At 41.4% G+C, this 26,179-nt stretch overlaps 2 protein-coding genes across 2 annotated transcripts in view; both read right to left on the bottom strand.

Moving 5' to 3' along the window:
• The window catches only part of LOC132993974 (protein disulfide-isomerase TMX3-like), a 33,943-nt gene extending 22,632 nt beyond the window's left edge, over positions 1 to 11,311 (bottom strand). Inside the window, exons 1-9 of the mRNA XM_061064009.1 lie at positions 11,219 to 11,311; positions 10,901 to 10,958; positions 10,256 to 10,295; positions 8,310 to 8,433; positions 7,629 to 7,674; positions 4,969 to 5,049; positions 4,428 to 4,527; positions 4,152 to 4,229; positions 3,806 to 3,872 (exon numbers count right to left, since the gene is read on the bottom strand). Coding sequence (XP_060919992.1) covers positions 3,806 to 3,872; positions 4,152 to 4,229; positions 4,428 to 4,527; positions 4,969 to 5,049; positions 7,629 to 7,674; positions 8,310 to 8,433; positions 10,256 to 10,295; positions 10,901 to 10,958; positions 11,219 to 11,252 — 628 coding nt within the window. The 5' untranslated portion in view covers positions 11,253 to 11,311. The remainder of the gene's footprint in view (positions 1 to 3,805; positions 3,873 to 4,151; positions 4,230 to 4,427; positions 4,528 to 4,968; positions 5,050 to 7,628; positions 7,675 to 8,309; positions 8,434 to 10,255; positions 10,296 to 10,900; positions 10,959 to 11,218) is intronic.
• Positions 11,312 to 14,893: 3,582 nt separating this feature from the next.
• Positions 14,894 to 25,626, bottom strand: pxdc1b (PX domain containing 1b). The gene is made up of 5 exons (XM_061064316.1): positions 24,937 to 25,626; positions 16,237 to 16,328; positions 15,995 to 16,112; positions 15,786 to 15,897; positions 14,894 to 15,227 (listed from the first exon to the last, which is right to left on the bottom strand). The coding sequence occupies exons 1-5, from the start codon at positions 25,190 to 25,192 to the stop codon at positions 15,104 to 15,106; spliced, it is 702 nt and encodes a 233-aa protein (XP_060920299.1). The 5' UTR covers positions 25,193 to 25,626; the 3' UTR covers positions 14,894 to 15,103.
• Positions 25,627 to 26,179: the final 553 nt, after the last annotated feature.

The following is a 26,179-nucleotide window of genomic DNA, read 5'->3' as shown; positions in this document are numbered from 1 at the left end:
TCTGTGTCTACATGTCAGCGCTGTGATTGACTGGCAAAGAGTTCACAACGCAACCCCCCCGCCTCTCGCTGAAACGTCAGCCCGGGCTCAGCTCCGGCCCCTCTGCGACCCCGATCAGTGGAAAGCGGTTTAGGTAACGGATGGATTTAGTTTCAAGTGAATTCAACATATAAAAATAAAACGACAATATCCTTTTTGGAAACGTACACAGTCAAACTTAAAGCATGAAGGCATTCTTTATGATGCAGATAACAGGAAATATGTGTGTGTGTGTGTGTGTGTGTGTGTGTGTGTGTAGATGACTGGTTGATCTGTATTGTACGCCTCGGGACTACAGATGGAAATTAGTTACTTAGCGAAATCTGCTAGCATCTTTTCTCTTCTGAGGCTATTTTGTTCATCGTCCCTGATTCAAATAAACTAATAACTAAGACTTTGATAAATACTTATCTTATCCCATTTTTACATTTTAACTGGATTTTGATCGTTTGGGGACGTTACATTAATCGGGTTTAGGTTCACTTCCTTGTTGTTAGTGCACCTTTTTTTTCATCAGCTCATCATGTGCACTGACCTCATCGTCTTTGGAAAATTCAAAACCAGTCCTTTACCATGTGTGCCGTCACAAAGCGTCAACGGTGTGTTATCACCTTTTCAGGTGTGATCCCCTTCTTGTCAACGCATCCACCGGCTGTTAATCTGACTGTCACTCAAGCGCTCCCAATAAACCTATGCAAATAGTCCTCTCACATCGGGCTGCTTTACCTTCCTCTCCATATGAGGAGTGACAGGCTCAGGTTGTGAACTGCTGAGACGCTCTCACAGAGACGCTCTCACAGAGACGCTCTCACAGAGACGCTCTCACACAGGCCTCTTAGTGTTTACTGTGTATTAACACAGATACATGTTTCAGAGCTAATTCCAGGCCAGTGAAGCAATTTCAAAAAGCATACTGCGTGGACAAACACACCGCTGAGCACACACTTTGATCAGAAACATTTAGCGCTTGCAGCACAGAAACAGAGCAGACCTGTGCAGCAGTATAGAAGTTAGGATTTCATCCATTAAATTATGCATGAGGCTGTGCTGGACTATATTTTAACGGAGCTCTTCAAACGGGATGCAGCACTTTGTGATGTGCACTAAACCAATCAAAGCTAAACAACACAACAACAGATATTATTTTACACAAAGCAAGAGGACAGAGAGGCTTTGCCTGCTGATATCTAGTCTTAAAAAGGCACAACAAGTAAGATCTATAAATGAGAACTGAATCATAACAAGTGTTTTTTGGTTTTTTTTTATCCTTACAAAATAAACACAATTACTAAACAAGGGGGAGGATGATGAAGGTTTCTTATATAATGTGGGAGCAGCCGGCCTCTCAAGTCAGTAGATTAAAAAATACAGCCAATGAAAATCAGAACATCTGGCTTTTAATAAGTTTTTGTCACAATACCAAAATGATGACTTGGACATGATTACCTGCCCAAAATATCTCGATACAGATACTGAAACGATGCCACGGCAAAATCCTAAAACACCAGGAAAAGTGATTAAATAATATTTAGTGTAAGTCCTGACACGACCGAATTAAAAGGCTTCAAAAATGGACACCAGGGGAGAGGTGTTTACGCTGTTTTAATATCAATTTATCCACAATGGACCATCAGCGAGGCTAGCATCTGAAACATTAGCAGCCCTGGCTCTCGTTCTGCTTCTCACCATGAAAGTAAACAAATGTTTGGCACGCCCACAACGCCTGCATGGAGTAACAGCAGAGCTCTGGACAGCGTGCACAAACACTGATTTAAGATCAGTCTGTTCACGGCGATGAAAAATAAAAAGAAGAAAACAGCGGAGAAAAAGTTCTTCTAATAAACAAATATCTAGAAGACAGCTGAGTGTGCTAAGTGGAGAAAACACAGTATGGCCTGTGGCAGCGTGTGAAGATGGGTTGATTCAGAACAAAACGCTGATGATGACGGTGCTCTGTGTGGTGATTTCCGCAGACTTTTTCACCTTGTCTCGCTTCACTGTCATTTGAAAGTTGTAGTTTCTGTGGATTACAGCAGGTAAAGTAAACCGATGTGATACTGCGACAGAGTTATCCATCACCTTGGAAGCAGCTCACGTTAAGTCTGAAGTCCTTTTCGTGCACATGCACCTCTAAAAAAAAAATCTGCTAAACTTTAGGGCAGCCTGCCCCTGAATTCTTACTTGAGTTGGCCTTTCACAAATTTGCTTCACAGCTGGAGATTCCTCGGGAGGCAAGACGATTTGCGTTGTACTTACTCCCCTCAAAATTAACATTTAGTGTCAAATTTCAGTATTTAACAGTGTTTCAGCAGAATAGAGTCCAGCAGGCGGGTTGTTAAAGCAGCAAGAACCCCCTCTAGGATACGTCAAGTGTAACAATCTGCTCACGGTACTTTATATTGCTTTTTACATGCTTGTACATTATCGCTTAAACAAATGTCACAGTCATAAAACTGTGTCACTGGCTGCTGATGCAAATGTGTCTCAGAACTTCATGCAAAGTGAGCGCCTCAGCCTTATTTTATCCCCGAGTGAAGCATCTAGAGAGTCGATTTCCAGCAACCAGAGTCCTCGGAGAAACACAGCAAAGCACAGCTGGAGGAAAACCAGATGCACAGGACCACAGGTGGTGAGAAAAAAAAAAAACAGACAGGCAAACTACTTTCTCTTATGCAGAGCGGGAAATGTTCTTTGAGTAGCTAAGCGCTAAATGAGGCAGTATATATATATATTTTTTTTTACAAATTTTCACATGCTAATGTTCCTCTTTCAATTTCTAGACGCTCAAAATGGGAGAGGAGAAATCCGCCAAGTGAGAAAGACAGGACACAACATGTAATTTTTGCCATGCTGCTCTAACCCTGCTTAATGCACCGTCACCATGGCGATGCCAGACATCCACCACATCCTCTGCATCAAGGTCCTGGAGGACTCTGCGGAGTGTGGCGTCTTTGTCGTCGATGTGTACTGCGGTGAGCCTCTCCTGCTGAGATTCTGGCGCCGGAAGCCCGCTTTTCGGAACAGTCAGGTGGAGCAGACCGACGTCAACCCCCGCGGGGACCCTGCAGAGATGGATTTTGTCCTGCGGGTGCTCCACCGCTCTCCGAACCTGCCCAACAGCCACTACTGGGGCCCGTTCGTGCTTGCATTGTGCCTCGACGCTCTTCACTTCCGCTTCCGACTCCCAGCTGAAGCCCTGAGCGGCAGCGAGATCCAAGAAATCATGGAGGAATGTGGCGAGCTCACGTTGTTGCGGTGAGAAGCTTCCAATTTGGTGACAGAAAAAGCAGCTCTTATGTCAGTGTCTGCTGTTTTTTTTCGCTGGGGACTCGACGGCTGCTCCAGTGATTCATCTGGGCTTGTAATGACTGTAAATACAGTACCAGCGCTTCACTGGTTTTCCTCAGTATAAACTGTGGTCTCTCACGCCCACCCAACCCCGGCCTGCTATGTTATGCATGTCCGCCCAAAGACAAAACCACCACGACATCACTGGCCTCGCCGCACACACAATAGCGGGCAGAGCTCTGGGTGCTTTATGACGGGCCAGGCACACCATAACTCAGCGCGGTGAAGAAGATGAAAGAGGGACGGGGGAAGCGGGAGGAACACGGCCAGAGAAAACAAGGACCGCAGGGAAGGAAGGCCGAGGAGCTGTACACAAAGGGCTCCCTACTGGCATCTTAAATGATTTCTTCTTCTGACTTAATACAGACAAAGCAACCCGAGACACGAGTGGATGAAGACAGGGAAACAGCATCCTTACCATCGTAGGTGAAGTAGGCTCCGTCCTTGAAGACTACGACTGCAGGGACCTCTGGCAAAGTGACAGACTGTTGAAAACACAAAACATCCTTAGACTTCATTTATGTCACATTTTTATTCATGAGTGAACCTGAAGAGAATCCAACGCACATATGAGACTTTTACAGTTTATGAATACTGCAAAGATAGCATGCAAAGCTAGTGATTGTACATGCATTTACTGGAAGAAAAATCTACTCCTGCGTTCTCTCAACCTTGAAATCAAGCGAAGGCAGAAACATGTTCATGGGGCAACAATACTGGAGATTATTAAGAATATATGATATGATGCATATTCAAAGAGTTACCTCTGGAAAGACGTCCTCTGACGCTGAGAAGAAGTAAGTGTAGACGATTAGCTCAGAGGCTACGTCGTTGTACTTCTCCTGTTACAAGAAAACACACCACAGAGTTTTGGATCCATCAGGAGGAGTCTTTTGAGGCGTTAAACACAACTTTTCCTTTTGTCTGACGATGTGAAAACATTTGTATTTACACAGTTTTAAGACTACGATTGATCTAAAGAAGCTGGGCGCTTAGAATAAAGTCCTGATTCATGTTCGGGTTGCATAAATGTCGCTTACTTTGAGGGGAGATTCCCCACCAACATACACGAAAAGCACATCGTGTCGCTTCATCATGTGCTCAAACATCTGCCTGCTGGGAAGCGCCCGCACGGCCGGTCTAAAGGGGAACATAAAACAAACAGGGACGAGTCCATTCAGCTTAACAATAGCTCACTGGTGTAGAAAACTGATGGAAAAACTCCAAACGTTGACGCTTCTGCTCTTGGATTTCTGTGCTGCTAGCGCCACCCAGTGGACGTTCAACACCTTGCAGCCCCGCTCCGAGTCAGAGCCAAGCTTTTGATCAAGCCCTCTGTCACGGATCTGACTGGAATTTCCCTCGAGGAGGGGAAATCTGTCAGGCTCAGTTGATACAGGGCTTAAACTGGAGCATCAAAAGGTGAAAATCCACTGAGCTATGAAACAAATATGGCCTGCATTGATAAGCCAGCCTGGGTGATTTGTACTTTTCACAGTTTCCTGTGCTTCAAAAATCTAACTTCTTTTTTTTAAAGTTTTGAGATATTTTATTTTCAAGAGATTGAAAGCCGTGACTCACCCCGCCACCCTGTTGGCAAACTCCACGATGTCATCTTTTGTCCTTGGTCCTTTGTAATTGTAGGCAAGATCCCCCTTTAACCTGAACAGGACACACAGAACAACAAGAGGGAGATGGTTTTATTTGCAGAACCATTACAAAGCATTCAATGTTGTATGCCTTTCATTTGCAGCTGATTGAAAACACCAACTGAAACTTTTAAATGAGAAAATTAAATTAAACAGAAATCACTTCAGTGATTTTGAACTTTGCTTTCAGGATGTTGGTTTAGTCTGAAAAAAAGCTCATTCAGTGAAACAAGAAGGAAAAGAATACTGCAGCAGAAGCAAAGCTCAAAGTAAAGGCTTTGATTAGTCGATCACTCTTCAGACCAAACAAGTCGTTGGTTGAGTTCTTTAATCAAACAAAATCAGCAAATCGAAGCCTGGTCATTGTCTTTGCTTTATACACTCACTGAGACTCTTCCTTTAGGCCCTGTTACGGCTGTGAGTGCCAACAAGACCTCTGTGCAGCATGAGAGATTGTGTGTTTTGTTAGTCATGGTATCTGTATGTAGTATGCATTGACTTACTGCTGTAAAAAGCTAAAAAGGTTATTAACATTCACAGGTAGTCGTGCAATAAAGTGACCACTGTGTGTATCTTTAAGTGAAAAACGAGGGATTTCAAACATCTTTTAGGCTCCTAAAATATGTTAGAGGCTTTTTTTATGTTGCTGTTTTTTTTTTTTTTATTATAAAACAACAAACACAGAGAATAACATTTTGGAGTCCTTTTTGAACTTACTAAAACACAAATGCTAACTTTAATGGGTCGAAGTCTGTGTCCACCATCTGACAACTGCAACAACAACCTGTCTCTTCCAAGATGTTCTGATGAAACAGCAAATCCATCAGGAGACTCTTCTTCAGCACTCAGGTCAACTTAATCTAAGTCTTTGCATTTCTGATGGGAGAACAAAAAAACAAACCCTCACTGAGTCCCAGGCAGGCCAACTGCCCGAGTCCAACCCCTCCAGCGGGCAGAGTGCATTAAGGATTGCTAAGGTTGCATCATCCCCAAAGAGCTTAATGAACTCAAGAGGGGGGGGGGGGGGGGGGTTCTAAATCAAGACTCCTTACGTCTCTGGAGGGAGGCATCTCGTGTCTTCGATTGATGTTTCATCACTTGCTTGGTTTGATGTTATGAACCCTGCCGCGATCCTGTGGCACGTTCCCAAATGAGCTCGATGAAACTAAACGGGGAGCCCATTACGGGCGGCGAGCGGGTGAATGACTGTTTGGAATACACGGAGAACAAAAACGGCGCTGTGTGGAAAGATCATTTCTCTCAAGTCAACGTGAGCGCTGCCTTCGAGCAGCTGGCGTCTACCTCCGTTCATTCATTTCTCAGGAAAAAAAAACCAAAAAGAGTCACTTAATGAGACACATGGGAGAAATCAGCGGATTCAGAGGAAATAACATCGAACATCACCTTTGATTTGTTGATGAACGAAATCAAATGATCAAATCAAAGGAGATGGGGGCGGAAAATAAGAAAAGGGGGAAAAAATTGCTCTGAATGATTTTAAATACACTAATTAAAGCATCCAGCTGTGCAATGTGTAATACAATTAAACTCTAAAAAAAAGGTGTGAGCAGCTTAGTGAAAGCCTCAAGGAAGCAGCAACAACACCTCGCTCCCTCCTGAGTTCGACTTCTGAGGGCATCTCGAGAGGCCAAACCTCGTAGGGAACAAAAAAAGACAACAGGGGGGTAAATGATGCTGATAATAACACAACTAAATATTATGTAACACCGCCTGAGGCATCAACATGAAGGGCTTCAGCTGAAAGATATGGTCAAACACAAACCCAGAATACACATTACACCTGTTTGAAAAGCTTTACACTGGCTGCCTGCACTACGTGGTCTTGCACCTGACTACCTCTCAGAGATGATTTTAGTTTATGAACCAGGACGGCCCCCTCAGATCCTCCGGCTCCTCTCTTTTAGTTCTTCCAGAGAGCAGGACAAAACTGTTTGGTGATGCTGCGTTCAGCTGTTACGCTCCGAGACGGTGGAACAAACTTCCAGAGGAGGCGAGAATATAGAGATTTTTTTAAACGCTCATTAATGCAGCCTGGCTTTTATGTATTACTTCATCATTTCATGGCTTTTATTTATTTACTTTTTTTGAATTTAGGTTTTTTTATCAGTAAATGGACTTGAGTTTGTATATTTCTTCTAGTCTTCTGACGCCTCAAAACGCTTTTAAGTGCTGTTAAGCACTTTGCTGTTTTGCACTTGAAAGGTGCGATATAAATTGATTGATTGATATTCAGTGAAACTCACGACTTTCTGCCACAAACTTCACAGATATGGAGGGTTAAGAGCTGAAAATACGATCTAATCTGCAGATGTGTGGGTATGGAATAATCATCATACTATGTCCAGACCCTGGCACCTTTCAATACAGATTTCTCCAGGCCTTTTTCTAAAGCTGCACAGAGTGGTTGAGAAGACTGGAGGCAAATATTTTGATTAGACACTTAGATATAACTACACGTTACTAGAAAGTGTTAAGTCAAAGTTTGAGTCTAGTGTTGCTTCTAGGTTTGAAATGATGTTGATGAATGATGTTTTAATTCTTAGAGGTGTAAGGTGAGTATGTGTCACTTACAGTTTTATTGTGGGGTAACCACGGACACCGAACTCTGATGCCATTCCTGCAACAAAGAAAACAAAAAAAGACTTTAAAAAACAACCTTTTTAATGCAGGTTAAATGTATCCTGTTGTCATTTTCTTGGTTACTGCTTCAGCCCTAGCTCAGAGTATTTTACTTGCTGTTTGAATTCAAACCTGCTTTTATTTTGAAATCCAGTAAGGACCTTCTTCAAAGGTTACGACATTAACTTAACCACGGGAAAAAATAACTCCAAACGGATGAAAAACTAAATAAAGACAGGCACAAAGAACAGTAAACGTTTGATGTCATGGGGTGGATATTTCTTTGGACTCGTCAGCTGAGTTGTCTGAGAGTTTATTTTAAAGTGACATTCAAAGATGCAGCAGAGTCGTTATTTTCCATCACTATGACGACAGGGAGACACTGAGGAGGCTTATTAGCGCCGCGTCTTTAGGGACAAAATAGCATGCGATCACGATTAACTAGTCAATCCTGACAGCCTTAAAATAAAAGACACTTAAAGAAAGAAAGACCTGACAGGACGTCATCGTGTTGTTGAACGACTCAGGTCGATAAAGGTCGATCTTTGTCATCAGCTCATGAAACGATCACCTGGGGGGAAAAGAGAGGCTCACGGGAAAGACAACGGAAGCGCTTCCTCGTCATCTACTCACCAGAGTAAGCGGTAGCGTCCATCTTTCCCACGCGGACCGGCGACCCGGAGCTCTTCAGCTCAGCTCCCACGTCATACCATACCGGCTCAAGTTTTTTACAGTACCCACACCACGGTGCATAGAACTGGAAATAACCAGGAGAAGAAAACAGATACACTGTAAACACGAGGCTATATAACACAAGACAATACTCAGAGGGTAAATGAACCAGAAGACTTTATGGCCATGAATTAATATTTGGTCGTGATGTTTTTTAAATGTTGATTCCTTCTTCTGAAACGTACTTTAGTTTTCTGTCTTGAACCTCTCACACATGAAGACTACTTGATATAGTTTATGTGCTTTGAGAGGGATTCAGAGCTCAAAACACTGAAATGTTTTTTAGGTTACAAATGTGAAGCATGTCCACAGTAGGAGCCTGGCTCATAATGCAAAACACTACGAGGGCCCTGAGGTCATCAAGTGAAGGTCTGTTAGTCGTACCGAGAGTGAGATCAAGCTACCTGTTGACCTGAGGACTTTAGTGGATAGGACAGCTGAAGAGAGACAGGAAATGTTGGGAGGAGAAAGCGGGGGATGACATGCATTAAAGTGCCAAGGTCGGATTCGAACCCACAGTCACTGTAGAGCACACTGCGCTTACCTGTGATGAAATGTGCTTTCTAAATAAACTGTCTACTCTGATCTTTTGTAAATGATAACACTGTTTCTAATCAGGACCGGATGAAGAGCTGTTTCAGACTCATCAGGACACCTGAGGCAGTGGCAGGAACAGTTAAAAACACATTATTGACACACTGTCAAGTCGTACCGTTTAACTTGATGAGGCAAACTTGTTAGCAAACAGTTACTTATTTACACACCCATTTAGATTAAAATGTATTAAGTGCAATATTTACTCTCATTTAGCTCGTTTTTTTTGGACTCCATGACCTACTTCAGAAAAAAATATCTGGCTCTTAAACTACTAATCCTACACTTTCTATGTTCACAAGCAAAGTGCAAAGTGTGTTTCTAAGTTAGGGTAGCTTTTTGAAAACGTCAACATTGGAGAGGAAAAAACAGGACAGACAGCTGAATTGAAAGCTTATTTTTTTTGTATTGTTTAGCCACTGAAAAACAACATCTCATACATTATGTAAGACATCACAAATACCAGTATGTTGAGCTTAAAGAATACACATACACTGGTGTTAACTGGCAGTATGGGTAAGGTAAAAATCATCATTTCGCTGATGAAGGCTTTGCACTGAAACGCGTCCGTTGTTGATCTGTACGCTGCTGCTCCACCCAGATAATACAAACTTCAGAGGACACTGAGTGTGCTGACTTCTCTGTTTTCTTTGTCGTCTTTTTGTGGTCGTGCACCTGAAGATTTATTACCGTTTGAGCGTGCTACTTTTTCTGCTGTGAGGTAAAAATACCCAACGACATTGACCAGACCAGCAGAATTCATTCTCACCCAGCTTGACTTAAAATCCAACTCCTCTAACAGGCTTCCAATGAAACTTAATAATGAATTACTTTTGATCATTTCTGAAGACAGAGAGTATATGAAGCATCTAAACATCTATAAAGTAGTTTTTTCACTGCTGTAACTTCCCAGTTTAAGAACTCACTCCTGCAACATGAACCAGGAGCACAAGCACAAACTTCATGAGTTTATACAGACCCAATCCCAAACTGTGATATAAACCCCTCCGAGCCCCCCTGGCTTTGGCTGGCACGCATGACTTCTCATTCACTAATCACAAACACAGAGGACAGTCTGCACAGCCCTCCGGCCCCCCCCGCCGCCCTCCAACCTCCCACCCTGACCGCTGCCACTTCCGCAGGGGATGATGTGGACAGTGGCGTGCTGGATCTAAAGTAAAGCGCAGCGGAATGGACCCAGACCGGTTTGTGTGTTTGTGTGTGTGTGCATGAGTGCGCAATGCAAGACTCACATCCACCAGCCAGACATCGCTCACTCTGGTGTCTTTGAATCTGTCAGAGAAAAAAAAAAAAAAAAAGAAGAGTGCATGACTTCAATTAGACAAAGTGAACAGTGTACAGTGTGGATTACAGTATTTGGAATTACCCACATTGTAAGATGCTTTAAATAATGTCACACACAGCCGACAGAGGAACGGCTTCTTTTTGATGTCGCCGGGATGTAATTATCTTCAAAAGTTGCAGGAAAAGCGCCCGAATCAGAGCGACAAAAAAAACACACAAATACACAAGAGACTAGATCTCTGCAGACTTTTAACTGCAGGCATCCAATTACAAAGTATTCTGCAAACACAAACCTCTCAGAAAATCAAGAATATACTCATGTTTTTCTGCTTTAATTAAGCCAAATTCTGTTTATTGTAAGTTTTCACGACCTTTGGAAATGGGATGAACCCTTAAATGATTTCATATTAGCAGCATCCTATTGCACAAGTTCAACAGTGGTGAGAGGAAACAAGAGAGGAGTAAGAACTGAATTGAACTCTGATTTTCGCCCACATGCAGTGTAATAGGAAGTTGCATTAAATGCTCATGTGTTAATGTGATGGCTGCACAGGAAGGTGAAGCAGAGCATTCAGAAAGAGTGCATCACTTACGTGTCATCTAGATCCTCAACAAATGCAAACACCGCTGAACTGAGGAAGGCCGCTATCACTGAAACAGTAAAACAGCAGTGAAAACATGTTATCTTCGTGTAGACAAGAGCTTTGTATATCGTTTGTGTTCTCCAGCTCTGCAGCCTGGAAACCTCATGACTGAAGCATCACCAGCTAAAGCTGTCGTCCCCCGGCTAACTGGGCATCAATTTGCCTCGTAAATTCAGCACAGGGGGCTTCAATGCTCGTTTTAACACAAGCTGGGGTCGCACGTATGGTGTAGTGTTAAATATACGTAAAATAAAAACGTGAACGTACCTCCATAAAACAGGGAAGCTTTCACTTCTGCCATCGCTTCGAGTGGAAACAGTGAGCAGGAAATACAGCTGCTAAATCTGGATCTCTTGCGCATGCGCGGGGTCACGCAAGAGTCCTGGAGGATTCAGGCGCGGACAGCAACACATTATTTATTGTTGAGTAAAACAAGCAAATAAAAACGTAGAAATTATGTGCCGTTTTATACAAATATGCTTTATATGAAATCGCGTTTACCTCTCTTTTAAAAGCATTTTCTTACTGTTTTTAAATATGAATAAATAGATACTGATAGTGCCTACCGATACTCACCACAAGGTGTCGCTATAAGATAATATACCATCTGTGTATCACTCAGACTAGTTTATGGTATTACTGCACCATCATTTGCACTATTTATCTCTGTACACAACTGTACATACACACAGACCATAGAGCTGTTACTATACTCATTTCTTAAGCAAAAAATAAATTACATTATCTTTATATTTACATTTTTATTTCATATTTTATATTTTTGTAAATTATCTGTAGTCATCATCAGTATATGTTTTTACATTTTCTACTAGTATTTTTAAATCAAACACCAAACTGTTTTGATGTACATAAACTTTGTAATACTGGCATCCTGCACTGCTCTGTTATTTACTTTTATATTAGATTTTTGATATTCTTTAAGTGTACCTAATATTGTGTTTTATTGTACAATGTTACATATGTTTCCCATGCTTATAAAGCCCTTTTCAAATTAATTAAAATAAATTAATTTAAAGGAACATGATGCCAGATTCCCCACTGGCACTTTAAATTAAAAAAAATCAAGAATTCAAAGTCACACTTTCAGCAACATGTCCGATATTCAATATCACTTGAAAAAGAAGCCTTCAGATCCTTTAGTACAGTGGTTCTCAACTGGTGGGTCGGTCCCCAAAAGTGGGTCACAGAACCGTCTTTAGTGGGTCACCAAAAAAAAAAAACTGTATCAAAGTCTAAATATTGATTTTGAAGATATTTGTTTTTTTCCATTTCTTTGCTCTGCGTCACATGTTTTGTACCGTCTCAGGACAAAACTACAGAATTTGTCATTAAACGACTCTGATTGGTTGGAAAATGTCATACATGTGTGTCGTGTTGTCATGAAGCAGTCTGTGGTGGATCCTGAGGCTACACCAGCTGAGAACCACAGCTTCAGTAAACTAAAACACTCTGTAGAGATAATTCAGCAGCATGTTGTTTCACCAGAAGAAAAAAAAACATCAAAACGATATTTGTCGTATCAAAAACATATTTATTTTGAGGAGCTTTGAGAATAATAATTTGTATCTAATACTGTCTGGATAGCTTTAAAGTTATAAAAAAAAAAAAAAAACATCAATTTTGAAGGTTATAATTATCTACATTCATCTATTAACACAAACATTTATCCTAAAATCATCACACATGAAGATACAAATGAAATGACAAGGCATAGGTTAGCTTCACAGAGTGTGGCTGAAGTTTACAGAATAAATAAAATCATTTGTGTTAAATTATTTTCACGTCAACTTTTACACTTCCTTTTTTTCTCTGAATCCTCGGACCCCCTCTCTGGCAAGATGGGCGTTGACATGTTTCAAAATGACACTTAGCTGGAGTATAAGCACTACACATGCCTGTCACTGCACTGAATCAGCCGAGTACCTTTATGTATAACTATTTATGATGCGTTTACTCAGCCTGCATCGAAAGGTCTCTTATAAACTCAAACTAAACGTTTAAAATCTACACAACAAAACAGGTTCTATTTGTATCACATTATATTATCAGGACTAATATGTGTGACTGACCAAACATTTCATTTCATGGCCTAATTCTTTCAAGAAAGAGAAAACCAACACAAAGAAATAGTTTTGCACCCTGAGAAAGCGCTGCACTTTCTCATGGGCTGAATGGTGATCATGACTGTGTTACTAAACAGACTCATGTGGAGGAGCGTCCCGCTGTAGTCTCGTGTGCCAACTTTGTGAGGGTTGAATGGCTTTTGTATTCGGAGGGGCAAAAACACACTGGACACACGCTGTTAGCGCACAATGTAATGCAACATTGACTTCTACAGAAACAAATCTGTCAAAACAAGGAATACAAATGGACTTCCTTATTCAGCCTAACGCAAATATATGTTGTTTTTTTCACCCTTCACTTGCATTCAAAACACATGTAATGCATCAACAGTTTCATAAAAGGAGGCGCATGAAGTGAAAGCAACCTCCCCACAGCCGGCGGGCCCATAAAACATACAAAAGCACGAATCTTAATCGAGTGTTTGCCCATTTCACACAACTTCTCCTATAGAAAGTTTTTACTACAGCACAGTCGTTTGTCTTCCTTTTGATAAAGAGCGGACTTGTTTTGCGGGCCGAGCTGCAGACTCCCGTGGTCAGCTGTCCCGACTGTGGGCGTCTGTGTTAACCCACGCTCGTCATCTTGCAGGACGGGCTCAGATGTGACCTCGACTGACCCGTAAAACAAAGCTCTCTTTGCCCCGTTTTATCACTGTATCTCACTGCAGCATGAGCAGTGAGACGATTCTGCTAGCCACAAAAAAAAATGGGCAAAACACACTGTACGCTGCTCTGCTCTATTAGGTTAATTGTTCATACACAAAAAAATAGGCAACACAGGCGATATTACAAACACTTAATACATTCTAATTTATAATTCTTACAAAATACAATATCCAAAAAGGCAGCATTATGTTCTCACTTTGGACAGTGTGTTGTAACAAAGTGATAAAGACACTTTCTACTGTATCTTATACTGACAGTACTCCAATAATCAAGCAAAAGTAGATTAGTTCAAAAATTGTATCTAATGCAAACACTAGAAAATGTTTTAAGACGTTTGTGTTTGACTGGAGAGAAACGAAAACCTCTACTCTTGGACCCCGGATAGCCCAGCGGCTATGTTGTGCGCCCCTTGTACGGAGGCTATAGTCTTCGTTGAGCGGCCACGGGATCGAATCTGATCTCGCCCCTTTGCTGCATGTCACCCCCTACTCTCTCTTCCCAACACATCCTGTCTCTCTTCAGCTGTCTTATCTACCACAATGAACGCAAAGAGGCAGAAAAAACAACTTCAGAAACCTCTTCTCTTTTACCTGAAGCTGTGCCTCACTCTTCTCTTTCACATATAAACACTCGAGTTTAGAGTTTCTTGCATCTTGAAGATCTCTCAAACCAAAGATCATCTTATTCATCACAGCTACGAAACCAGAATTTATTCTTTTGGCTTTGAGCTGATATTTTATGAACCAAAAATCTCTCTGAAATGCTGGTGGAAACGGCACCATGAGAAAAAAAACAAAAACACAAACCAAGCTTTGTAACGTCTCTCTGTGTTCCCACAGGAATAAAACACTGCGAATGAACCTTCACGAGGATGCAGTTAAAATGACATTAGGATTTGTAGATGCCTCCATGTAGATCATCTTGTTGTTCCACTGGAGAATAAGAGTGGAAGGTAGAAAAACTGACAATTCACTGAACCGTCCAACACTTTAAATGTATCATATTAAAACCTCTTTCCTTTAGATCCAGGGTTTTGAAACGTCTCCAGCTGTTTGCATCCACCCTATCAATACTGCCACAGCTTTAGTTAAAACACCAGGCCCTATCTATCTCACATCAAGTCATTCTCGCCTTCTTTTTTTTTTTTTTTTTGAAACATTAAGCTCTGAGCGAGGCACACCGGTGATGTTGCTCAAAGTGGCAGAAAACTCCTCCTGAGGTTGCTGGGACGAGCAGTAGCAGCGTACATGTGGAGCAGCTATGCACAGCGTTGCACAGCGCAGGACCCATTTAAGAGTTTCTGTAATACTCCTCGAATGTCCGTCGACAAGGCGTCCGTTCTTCATTCCAGGATGTCCGTTTCAAAAGGGACCAGGTGGTAGTAGGAAAGGTTGGTGACATACGCTTCTGTTTCCTCATCACAGTCGTCTGCTTCCAACGGCAGAAACTCCAATCCATCATCATACCTGGAGATAAAAGAAAAGTAGCATTACTCAAAGAATCCAAAGTGTGGTGCATTTCTTTTAAAGGCCATGTGTTAGTTGTCTGTATCATTTACAGACTCATTAGCAAACACAAGGTCGGATCTCAGTTGTAAGAATCTGAGTTATTTCAGAGTTATGTAAAATCTTGTTTTGTGTAAAGTCTGAGGAGGAATGTGTTCCGCTTTTGTTTCCTACACACCCAGGGAAGGAAGAGGTGCACAGACACTCATCCTGTTGGGGTGGAGGGTCTTGGACTTGATTCACAATCAAGCACTTCTACATCCACTTACATCCACTCAAAGGCAAACAATGAATTCCTTACATTTGTAGAAAACAAGGCGGTAATGTGTGAGTGTAAAATATGTGTTTACATCATTAAGTGATTCTCTGTTTACACTTGGATTGTTGTTTCTTTCTTTCTCCCTGATTTCCAACTCTATCCACTGTACTAGCTTTACGGTAAAAGCCCCAAAAAAAACTATACCTATAAATAAATATACATATACTGTATATATTTTGAGGGGTGGGCACAGTACTCACGTATGCTCCACAGAGTCAGTAGATGAGGGTCTCTCTTTTTCTTCAGGCAGGCTGTGATCAAATACGATTGTTTCCGTGTTGGCCAGACAGAATCCGTTGGACCGCATGATTTCTAAAAAAAAAAAGGTTAAGAGTGGAATATTGGATCAGCTGTAAGAGTCATGACATGTTCGTCAGCAGTGGGTTACTAAAGAATACCAGATATGGACCTGATATCTTGATGGGACTCTCAAAGCAGGGCTGGATTCTGTGGACTTTGTCATTCCTCAGCACCTGGTCCAGCGGTGATCGCTCGAAGAAAGTCAACATGACCTCTGACCTGGAAAACTGTGGAAAAGGGTTTTAATTATGTAGTATGCGTTGACTTGAAGGACGAGGCACCACGATAATCTCCTAATGTATAATGAACATGCCATTAAAGTGCTGATGCAGAAATATACTTGGAACTAACCTTGAAGGGCATGTTGATCGCATTCTTCAGCAAGCTCTCCACCTCGTTCAATTTCTCCTCGATGTCGTTTGCCTCTTTGATTTTCACCAGCCCTGCAATGGATAGAAATTTAATCATTTTACAGCTTTTCAACTGATCAGCAACAGACAAAAAAATGCCAGAGAATTGCCAGAAAGACATTGGTTCATATTTCAAGTAAAAGAAAACATGTTTAATATCTGATTAGCTAGAGTCAGAGCTACCATCGGACAACAGCTAAAGTTAGCATTTTGCCACTTACTACATGATATAAGTTTTAGCTAGGCAGTAACTGAATGTTAATATTACTTTCAAAATGTGTTGTAAAACAAGATATGAACGGTATTACCTCCAATATACTGTAACATCATGGAAGTGGATTAAAGCTAACATGAGCTGTTGTCTGATGTTAGCTTAATGCTATCTTCTGTGGTCTAACAATAGCTTATGGCTTATCATAAACCTTGTTTTCCTTTAACATATGGCCTTACGCCCCTTCAGAATTTCCCTGCCAGTTGTCTTATCAGTTGGTCATGAATAAGGAAGTTGTGATATTGTAGAAATGGTCAGATATCGTTAATTTATAGAGTTCACAACCTGGGGAAAAAAAGTCGTCAGCATTAAACTACAATGTTGACTTCCCAGCACGAGCATGATGTCAGAGGAGAAATGAAGCTGTGTTAATATCGTCAATAACCTTTAATAACATAATACCTAAAGTTCTTATCTAATTTAAGGTCATTCTCAACCAATCGCATTAAAAAGAATAGAAAATGACAAAAACAGGAAATTACAGAAATAATCAACCCTGAAGTCCAACATACAGAATCTGTCTTCTATTAATAAATGTAGCGTAACTTTTTCTGTGCCTGCAAGATAAAAAAAACAGCAGCTACTTTGACCTTTTCTACCATCACACTGTTGATTGTCCAGGCGCAGAGGATTAAATGTCAGGCTGGTATGAAAAATCTCCGGTCTGGAATAAGGTTGCCACCAATGTATATAAAAGATAGTGTTTAATACTGTAACCTTTTTAAAAAGCAATACCCACTGCTATTTACAGCAGGACAACTTATCATTGTCTTAAGATCAAGGAGACAATGCTGTTGCTTAAATAACAGAGTAGAGTAATAACAGAGACAGAGAGAAAGAGAGAGAGACGTCTGTGATAACATGTTAATCCCGCACGAAGCTAGGAATGTAATTTAAGAAGTGATGGGAGTGTGAAATCAGCACTTTTAGCGATCCAAGACTGCCGCCCATAAGAGTGAGCACTGAGCAGATTATCGTTTACGACCGTGCTGCTGACAGAGGGATGTGGTGAGGAGAATAATGACGCCGACAGCAGACACACTGACGGACCTCTGTCTGCTGTAAGTGGTCACACAGCGGTTACTGTTACATGGAAGTACTGAGTCAGAGGGCCTAAAGCAATACTGTGCACAGTCACCGGCTCATACAGTATTGATGACATCACAAAGCGGGGGACGTGAGGAGTGATGGGCTTTAAAACAGGAACCAAGGGAGGCAACCACCCAGTGAGCACCTCATACTGACTCCGGATCATGGTGTCTAATGTAATTTAGAAAGCCTCTTCAAATCATACATGTTTAAGGATCCATATACATTTACATACATATACATAAACATACAACAGAAGTGTTGTTTTGTCATAGCCGTACAGCTATAAGATGAACTTTAAGGTACTTTAATGCAAACAATAATCCAAACACTTTTATCAAGCGGAAATCTTGAAAAATGAAACTAATGTATAAATGTCATAACCTGCAGTTCCTCAAGTGACCACTTGAGGCTGGCCGCAATAACCAAGGAAACCCCATTAGGTCCCTTGTTAAAATGACAATTTTTACAGCCAGAAAGATAAAACATTTGGCATAAATATCTCCATTTGTATTGGTACAGGTGATTATTGTTTTCTAATAAGGGTCATTAGTTGACAGATTGATGGAAAAGAAGCAGCTGTTTGTCAGAAGGTGTAAGTCCTGCCTCACCACCACCTCTTTACCCGAGTCTAGATTGATCAGAATAGGTGAAAATGCATTTCCAATATGGCCACCCCCAAACGTTAGGCTTCATCATGCCTCTTTAGAAACCAATGATTGATGTCACTTAGAATATACGTCCATGTTTTATACAGTCTGTGACTTGACATAAGGAGTCACTTGGCGTACAAAAATAGATAAAATTTGTTCCTTTTGAACATGTTAAGCAGTAAGGAGGACATTTGTATTTAATGAGCTTAATGTAAGAGAAGACTATTGAACAACGCTGCATAACATGAAGTCCAATTTGCACGTCTCAAGATGAAGCTACAGGTGTCACAGTCAGTTGGCATCTTGGACTGAAACAAAGCATGAATGATGAATCCACTGCAGACATTTTAAACTAAGGTTTTGTAAGTTATGAGTCTTGATAACATATTAGTAAAGTGTATGACCATTAGGGCTCTAATGTCATGAATCAAGTGCAAAACAAGCTCATGTTAGTTACAAATCGCAGGCTCACAGTGTGCACACCAAAGGTTCCATGGAAACAGGGTTTGGATGAGGAAGAATTTGTTATGGTACATTATCAGAGGGCGTGTTAGGGACGGGTGATAATCATCAAAACTCATCTCAACCCCTTAAAGAGCTGTTTAGTTGACCGTTTGGATAAAGAGCAGAAAGTCCAGTGAAGCTTTTCCCCAGCTGTGAGCTGATGGTGTCTCTTTTCTTCAGTTTTATGGGCACACTGAAAGTTCAAAGGTCTCCATGCCATATGGTAGGCCTACTAATTTAACAACACGAGCCACATTAGATATGAAAAAGTGCTACAGAAATAGAGTTAACATTGAATGCTTTTGCACAAAAGATAGTTTGATATGATGAACTGAAGTATGTGTGGTTTATTTCTGCAACAGCTTGGTTTATGTTGTGCAAGATTTAATCGCGTTTACCTCAGTGTGTATGTAGTTGTAACTTGATGATGCATGCTTTTCCAATTAGAAACAGCAGATCTAACACATACTTTCTCCAATCAGAAGAATATTTAAGATGTTAATCAGCTGAAAGACCTTCATATAAATACATGGATGTTGGTTAGAATCTGATATTTTACATCTTTATTACTATATTCAGAATAAACTGGTGGATTGCACCGTGTCATTAGAGCTCTCTGCGGAGTTCCTCTTTCATTTCTTCTTCTGCATAACGAAGCTTCAACGGTCGATTAAAGATGTTTAGGGCGATTTCAGCGAAGTTAATGTGTGTCCCCCTGAATCAATGAAAGTGTTTAAGGGCACAAAACTCTGGAGTGCACTGCTGACTTTGTCCAAGCAGGCGGGCGTGACAAAACGCAATCAATCCTGACACTGAAATTGCAGAGCACCACTTAATTACCAGAGTCACCCCTCCTTCTGCTCCTCTCCTCCCACCGAGGCACATGGGAAAAAAAACACTAAAAATACCTCACGGGCCCATGCAAGGACGAGGAACACAAAGCAGGTTTCAACTCCAATAATCTCAGGTTTGCCGTGTTTGTTGAAATGACAGGGTGGTCCTCTGCAAAACGACCCTGACACAAAATGCAGCTTTTCCACCAGAGTCCCTGAGAGTATTTCCTCCAATTTCCTGTGAAGAGTCTATTTCCTGCAACAGCTTCCTGGATACAAAGGTCCTTGTGTTTTAAGTAAAAGCATTACGCCGATGTCTTCTTTCTAAGATGTTTAATTCAGCCCCTGACATCTTTAACTTTCCTCTATAACCACCGATCTTAATCCAAAAACGATTAGCCCGGAAGAGCTTTGAGTTGTTTAGGCTGTTACTCTTGATTACATCTGTTTTTGGGAACAGCAACTTTAGTGAGTATTTATCTGCCCGTGCAACAAGTTAATTAAAGTAACAACAACAGTTACTACACATATGCATGGAATTTTAGTTTCCTTGAATGCCTCGTAATCTCTGTAATTGCCCCTTAAAGTTCCCGTCTTTTAGTTACATCATCTATTAGCTGAAACATCACAGTCATCACAGTCGCTAGCACCAACTCTGCTGTGTCATCCTCCAGCACATTATCTACACAGCCATCAGATTTTGCAAGCAGCAGTTATTTCACATGTGTCCTCTGCATGGACCCGATAAGCACATGTCAGCGGTCTATCACTTTCACATCTAACCACCAACTCTCTGCTGTTTCATAGCAAGTGTGTTATTTTTGGACATCTCTGTCAGCTAGCAACAATCACCAAAACCTAAATAAGAAGTCATGTCCATGCAAAGGTTAGGGTCATTATTTGTTGTACCTAAGCATGCACAATTACCAACATAGTCTGCAGTGGATATGAGTGTAAAATCACAACCTATTGGCTCAGTAGTGTGATATGTTGAGCTGTTGACTCTCTACGTGGTTTTATTCATGTGTGCATGTGCCAAAAGTGTTCAAATCAATCAAAATAAAATATTAGCTGTCACTTTCTTATTAGAGAAATATCACACAATTGAAGTTAAGGTTGCAAAGTTCTCAGTTAAAAGTGCAATTGCAGGAAAAGGTTGTACTGGAATTTGCTATACAAATAACCAACATTAGTCTAAATAAGCCCTGTCATTGACTAACAACCAGTCCAGGGTGTAACCCCGCCTCTCGCCCAATGACAGCTGGGATTGGCTACAGCCCCCTGCGACCCCGAACAGGAAAAAAGCGGTATAGATAATGGATGGATAGTCTAAATAACATCTAATATCCAAATAGTCAAACACTCTGGCCAGCTGAGCAACTCCAAACAATAGTTCAATAGAATTTAAGAGCCAGTTGGATCAAGGTAGTTAGCTTAGCATAAAACTAACATTTTCTGTTTTGGCATTTGTGTATTAAGCTCATATATGAAGTGTAGTTTGATATTTATATACATATATTAAAAAAAAACCTTTATAAACAAAGGTTATGTTACACTAAGCCATGGTAGCTGTTTCCATTCTGTCTGCTATGCTAAGCTAACTGGCTTTCGGTTACAGCTTCCAACTCAAAAGACTAATACGAGAGTTGCATTAATCTTCAGCCAATCAGAACTAAGACATTTCTGTGGTCATTGTATAAAAATGGAATAACGCACATCAAGTTGTGTTTTCTATCCTCTGATACATCTATTGATAATTCTGTCAATACTAAAACACTATTAAACAACATAATGGTAAATTGATCAAATAACCGGCTAAACTGATGATTCACAAGTGACTAACATCTAAGTGATTTCACAGCCACAGCCTGCGTCAGCGCTCCTCTCAGGAATCGGGTTCGCGTGTTATGCGTGCAATCACTTCCTGTCTGTGTCCACTCTGAGGTCACATGGAAGGTAAGTGTTATGAGGCGTTTGCAGACCAGGCAGACTAAATAAGGCAGGCCCACTCGTCTCACAGCCTCCCTCTTTTCTGCGTGTCTCATCATGACATCAGTGTGAAAGCTCTGCACGCCTTCCTTGTTGCCTAGGTGCAGCAAAGAAACAGGAAAACACGAGCCGAGCCAGAATCTGGAGCAAAGTGGACTGAGGAAAGGCCAAAGCATGGGACTTTAAATACGAAGGGCAATTCAGGATGCAAATGAAAAATTGAACCGGGATTGTCATTAACCAAGTTCCTTCCTTACATCATTGAGTTGTCTAATTTGCTTGAGTCAATAAAGTAAAACAAATGCCTCCTTGAACGCTGCTATCAATCTCCATTAGTCTTTTTTTTAGCTTTGCTCATGATTCGAAGAGGAATAGACAGTAAAAAAAAAAAGAAGTGAAAAGTGAGTCACAAGGTCCAAAATGCCCCTTCCCAAAATGCACCACACTCTGCTCTGGTAGCCATAAAGCACTGAGCTGTCAACAAGATGTCAGCTATTTCAGGGCCTGAGCAGGAAGCAAAGCTTTCCAGCCGCCACTAAAGGGACGTTTCCAAAACATTCGTACAGGCTCAGTGGGTAGAGACAAAAGGCAAATGCCAAGGAGACTTTGTGGGGAGATCGTACACACTGAACAAGGTGGGACCTCTGCCAGACTTGTTGGCAGTGTCACAGCACCACAGTGTCGAAGATCCAGACCCTGAGGGCCAAAGGTTTGGGCTTCACACGGTCAAGGACTGTCCTTTAGAAAGCCCACATGTAGCAGAGCATCACAGCTTGGTAGTCCACACTGGAAGTGGTAGAAAGTAAATACAATGCTGCATATTATTCAATACAAGTCGTGTTTAAAAAACGTTTTCAAAGAAAGCAGCCTTCTGAGTGTCTTTGCATAATCAAATGTGTGCAAAAAAAAAAGTTGTTAACTTTCATTCTGGATAAAGAAAAATCCCCTTATTGGCCACCATATCAAGTAATCTTTGAATTATGTCAATCCTACAGCTGTTTTTGTTTTTGTGTTTTTGTGTCAGTCTCAGTTTTGGTGAGCTCAAAACAACCTCAATGGTATTCTCTTACTTGGACAAAAATAGTAGTGGCCAAGTCAGAGGCCTGGCTGCAAGACTGGCTCTTAAGTTGTTGGCGAGAGAGTGAATTGCACACTGAGGGCCAGAACAAACAATACCAGTTCTAGCATAATGTTAACTTAAATGTCGATGTTTTAGCCGATGAGATTGGGGCAGCAACAAGTAGCGACCTCTGGTAAAAATGAAGCCAATGAGGAAGTCAAAAAACTGCAGTTCTGGCCGCTGGTAGCCAAGAGGTTAGTGCGTGTGCCCAATGTGCGGAGGCTGTGGTCCTCTGGGCGGGCTGCCCGTGTTCCTCTGGCTCCTTTCCCGCATGTCATGCCCCACTCTCTCTCTCTCTCCCTGATTTCTGACTCTATTCACAGTCCTATGGCTAAAATAAAGGCATAAAAATCCCATAAATACTGTTCCTTGAATGTCCACTTGAGACCGGCTGCCAAGCCCCAAAAGTCACATTAACATCCATGTTTTAAAACCCATTTCTACTTCAGATATAAACATGTTTACAGCCTGGTTCAAAAAGTCTCAGTTTGAGAAGACATTTCCAACATGGCGACCACTATTGTTGGGCTTCAAAACTCTGTGGGTGACGTCACTGAGTCTGGGCCCATTTTTTTATACAGTCTATGGACAGCACCTGGAACTCTGACCCCCACAGTCAGGTATGTATCACAATCCTAGTCATTTCTCTGCAAAGTCATTATATATAAGAACTTCTTCTTCTATTTTGGATGTTTTAAATGCTGGCCTCTGATTGTTGCATCAGATCCGACGCCCCAGATATTAATTCAGCCGCCCAGTAGTATCTCCTCCTAAAGAGTAAGGATGTTTAGGAGTCCAACTTTTAGGCCAAAAAGTGATGAAAGAAAGGCCTCGCAGACCTTTCGGCCTTTAAGCCCCCAAATATTGACAGGGATTTAGAGATATGCTGTCAGCATGTTTGTCTTGTGGTCTACTCGTAGTGACATTGGAAAAAGGATTTAGTTAAATATTAACCTGTCCAAACAAAAGCCTGTATTTTCAGATTTGAAGCAATTTAGTTCAGATTAGCACAAACCTATCATGACCTGTATTGATTGTGTTTTCCTTTTTTAATTGTCTCCCTAAATTTATCAATCCAGTTTCCTGGATACAAGTTAAGCCTGACAGTGCAGCAATCAATGCATAAAAGTACCATCTACCCTACCTACCATCTTGTCCTCATGGTTCTCTTGTCATTTAAAAATGGTTCATTATTCCCACAGCCTGTTTGGCAGCATGGTCTGACTATAATCCACTGAAATACTTTCCCAAAAGCAAAAAAACGCAGCTGTTGTGCTACCCTCGTATCAAGAATATCACTTTGCAGGGGTTTTCCTGTGCAGGCCAAAACAAAGATGTCCTCTCCAGAATACACAATTGAGAAATTTCCCATGTCTGGTGGAACCGAATATGCAGCTTTAGAAAACTTTCCAAATCCAAAAGTGAACAGATTGAAGTTGAGCTGAGAGTTGTTCCACGAACACTCAAAGACAGAAACTCAATTTACAAAATGATTGTTATTTCTGTAATTAAAACAAACTTTTTCTTTTCGTTTCTTATTGAAAACAAGAACTTCAGGAGGGGGTTGCGAGTGTTGCATTATGGGAGTTGTTGCCCTCGTTGTATAACAAGCACCACTGCCAAACACAATCTGTCTGACATGAATCGAACAGAGTCGTAATCAGTGATAGGTAATGTATCTTGACACTATGACAGTTTGTCAGGCTGGTTCAGAAAAACAGTTTTGATGTGAATAGATTGTGTTTTTAGCGGTGGAACTACACACTGTACAGGGCTGATTTTTTTCCATCACTCATCCTCTTTCATTCAATTCAGGCTAAGACTTAGCCTTTCTGCTTAATCAGCTGATTTGAACAACAGGTGGACATGTTGAAGCTAAAGGTCGGCATCAGCTCCACTTCTTTGCCTGTTGATTGGTTGACCAAAAGTTATTGTGGGACAGCCTTTTATAATGCTTTTATTGAGGCTTCAAAACTCTTAAACCAACGAGCTATCCACTTTTTGTACAGTCTTATTTAAAAGTTTTTTTGGGGGGGGGCCTCCTGAACTCGGGCCCCAGAGTTTTAGTAGCTACGCCCCTGCTCAAAGTGTTTTCCTTCTGACAGACTGTTTTCAATGCTCTAACCCCGCTGTCTGCCTTATAATGATATACTCTCACTCTGTAATTCTCCATCACACCCACCTTCTATCAGCGGACACTTGGACAGATCTCTCCTGTCTTCAGGAAAGGACTCCGCAAGTCTTTTGAAAAGCCGTCCCAGGTCCGAATAACTCCGGTGCAAGTACAAAATATTCCTGTCAGACCACTCGGTCCTGATCTCGAAAAAGTCCTCTTCCTCTCCCCGCTGGCTGATGATGAGTCTGCGGATCCCGTTGACCCAGCAGTCCCGCACAAACATGTTGACCAGCGACGTGCCTTCAAACACAGCCGATGCCATTCCTCACACGTCAGTCCCGCATGCTGCTCTGCCGGGGCGGACAGCAGCAAGACGCACAAATGACAAGAGGACTTTTACTAAGTTTTCTGTCGGTCCTCTCAATGCAGCAGCAGCAGCAGCAGCTGTGTTTGTGAAGAGGAGGATGACAGCTCAGCTCACAACAGGCGTAATCTCAAACGTGGCATGATTTGAGGAAAAAAAAAAAACATAGGCTTTATACTAGTCAAAGATACCGCCCCCTGTAAAATTGATTTGGTGGTATTGATCCCACAAGCGTTTATTTTCCACGTCATCCCTTTCAACACGCAGAGTAACATGGTCCAAAAAAGTCCAAAGATTAATGCCACATCTCTAAAAGTATAAGCTCTCCCCTCGTCCACTTTCCTAAATCTAACATTTCACTTCACATTGACTGGATCAGCAGTTGCTCCTCTTTCTGCACAGTTTCCTCCCCTTTCCTTCCTCCCTCCTTCCTTCCTCCCTCTTTGACAACACAGGGTATTATTATGCAAAGAATGCTCAGAGCTGCGAAAGGAAAACCATCTCCTCAGGAGAAACAGGCTACTTGATTTTTTATTTCTTTACTCAGTTTGCTTTTGATGCCATGTCCACGTCTATGCTTCCTTAGTTTCAGATTAGATAAATTGAAAGTACCAAATTAAAGTTTCGGAGAATATGCTACTGAAATGCAATCTCATCTCATGATGAAGTCCAAAAAAAAGCTTAAAAAATGTCATCATGCAAGATTCCCAGTTTCTGACCTCTCTCGAAAAAACGATATTTTAGCCAATAGCCTATTACCCAGTAAAATAAGAAGATGCACTGTAACCAGGGGCGTGTCCAGACTTTTTTTTGACTGCGATGGCCCACCTTGGGCACTGACTTTTGCAGAGGTGGCATGAAGTTTGAGGGCACACACGCGCAAGTACATTTAATTTTTTTTACCCTTTCTATCCCAAATAATGATCAGAGGCGCTGCTTGTCAAC

The sequence above is a fragment of the Labrus mixtus genome, chromosome 19, assembly GCF_963584025.1.
Source record: "Labrus mixtus chromosome 19, fLabMix1.1, whole genome shotgun sequence".
Lineage (NCBI taxonomy): Eukaryota > Metazoa > Chordata > Actinopteri > Labriformes > Labridae > Labrus > Labrus mixtus.
Note: the sequence above shows the minus strand (reverse complement) of the source record. Positions and strands in the feature narration are given on the sequence as shown.